The sequence below is a fragment of the Montipora foliosa genome, chromosome 8 (genome assembly GCF_036669935.1).
Source record: "Montipora foliosa isolate CH-2021 chromosome 8, ASM3666993v2, whole genome shotgun sequence".
NCBI classification, from domain to species: Eukaryota; Metazoa; Cnidaria; class Anthozoa; order Scleractinia; family Acroporidae; genus Montipora; species Montipora foliosa.
The window spans coordinates 7,111,548-7,113,153 of NC_090876.1; the positions used below are offsets into that span (position 1 = coordinate 7,111,548).

The window sequence follows — 1,606 nt, forward strand, 5'->3', positions numbered from 1 at the left end:
AGTATAGTAAATCATTACATCTGTGATGACTGAAATCATCCACAATGCCGCCTCGGGTTTCACAGAGGTTCATTGAAGTTGTGCTCGTTCTGGCTTTCAAATCCGACAGACTCGACAGTCTTTTAATTGGGCTTTGATTTCATCAAGCTTATTGTGGACGTTTAAATGGTCCGAGGATAGTATCATTTTTGGCTCACGGAACAACCATGTGTGTACTTTGTTGGACATACTCGCTGTTTTTCGTCATTCTGTTAGCTGAGAAGGCGACGGCTCGTAAGTATATTAAAATCATGTCCATAAGTGCATATTATGTTGATATTACAGCTGTAACGTAAGCGAAGGGCATAAACTGACAAGATTGCTTGGAGGAAAAGGGATCTCTCTTCAGTGATTAGGGAAGTCTCAAGTGATAATCGAGTTCAATTGAATTTCCAAGTCTTCTGTATCAGTATCTGTACTGCAAAGCGCATTGTTTTGAACAGAAACGTCTTCTGGGAAATCAGTGCCGTAACACAAGTATAAATATTCGGGTGTTCATAACGAGAAACAAAGAAAGTGAAATCAGTGTGGCAGTTGAATCCTCATCTGCGTTGCAATTTAAATGCTATCAAAAGCTCATTGTGTAAAGAGTTAAAGGAGCTTTATTTCAGAAAAACCTATCTTGTTGTCTTCACAGATATTACCAGCATCATTCGCTATATATCAGTGTGGATTGGCATGCTTTCGAAATCAATCCGGCACGTCTCATCAAACAAATCTACCTCGAGACATTATCCCATCTGGCTTCATGCTTCTTAATCCAACACGCGCATCGTGTAGGAGCGAATCTTTTTTAGGACGGGGTGGGAGAAATAAGCAACTTTGCTGCATAAGTTTAGTCCGTAAATGTTGAGCAGCCGCCATTGTGAATTTCATTGAACATTACTCGGACAATTTAAAAGTAGATCCCCACCCCTCAAAGTCAATAATGTATCCTTACTCACGGTAAGCCGTGAAAGCGCCCGCCATTTTGTCATCACCGTGGAACGAAGGGTGGTCTTCTTATTTCAAATGTCACAAGATCGGACTTAACTTAATGCACTAGAGGACAATTTATGTCAACAATATTTCCCAGAAACACACTTATTCATCAAAAAGGTACGATTAAGCTGCAAACAACAGCGAAACATGTTTACCATCTTCTCAGCAAGCCCCCCCCCCCCCCACCTCCCCGGCTACGACTACGCTTGGTGCGGAGGGTGTCCTGTGTCTGCCTTACCTTTATACGATCGTTGCGTAAAATATGGAATCGATCTCGCTTCCAATTTCGTTACAATTGTCACCCGCAATTAGTTGACAATTCCTCAAAGGATGATATTTCGCAAAAACCCGACCTGCAGTATTGTAATAGTTTAATTTTTTTTCAGTTCGACAAATTATTCAGGCAGAGAGTACGATGCATATCGTGACAATATAACCAAAGCGGTTGATTGGGAATGATATAAGGACATCAATGAGGACATCAATTAAAACGTCCTCGAGCAAAAATATCAGATTTATCCCACTGATGAAAGGTCAACTTAATAATTCGACGTTTCACATCATATTAAGACAGACCAGAAGCTCA

General features: G+C 40.7%; 1 protein-coding gene across 1 annotated transcript in view; it reads left to right on the top strand.

Moving 5' to 3' along the window:
- LOC137967932 (collagen alpha-1(I) chain-like) overlaps positions 1-1,606 on the top strand; it is a 52,114-nt gene continuing 50,508 nt past the window's right edge. Inside the window, exon 1 of the mRNA XM_068814534.1 lies at positions 1-273. Within this exon, the coding sequence (XP_068670635.1) occupies positions 207-273 (67 nt within the window). The 5' untranslated portion in view covers positions 1-206. The remainder of the gene's footprint in view (positions 274-1,606) is intronic.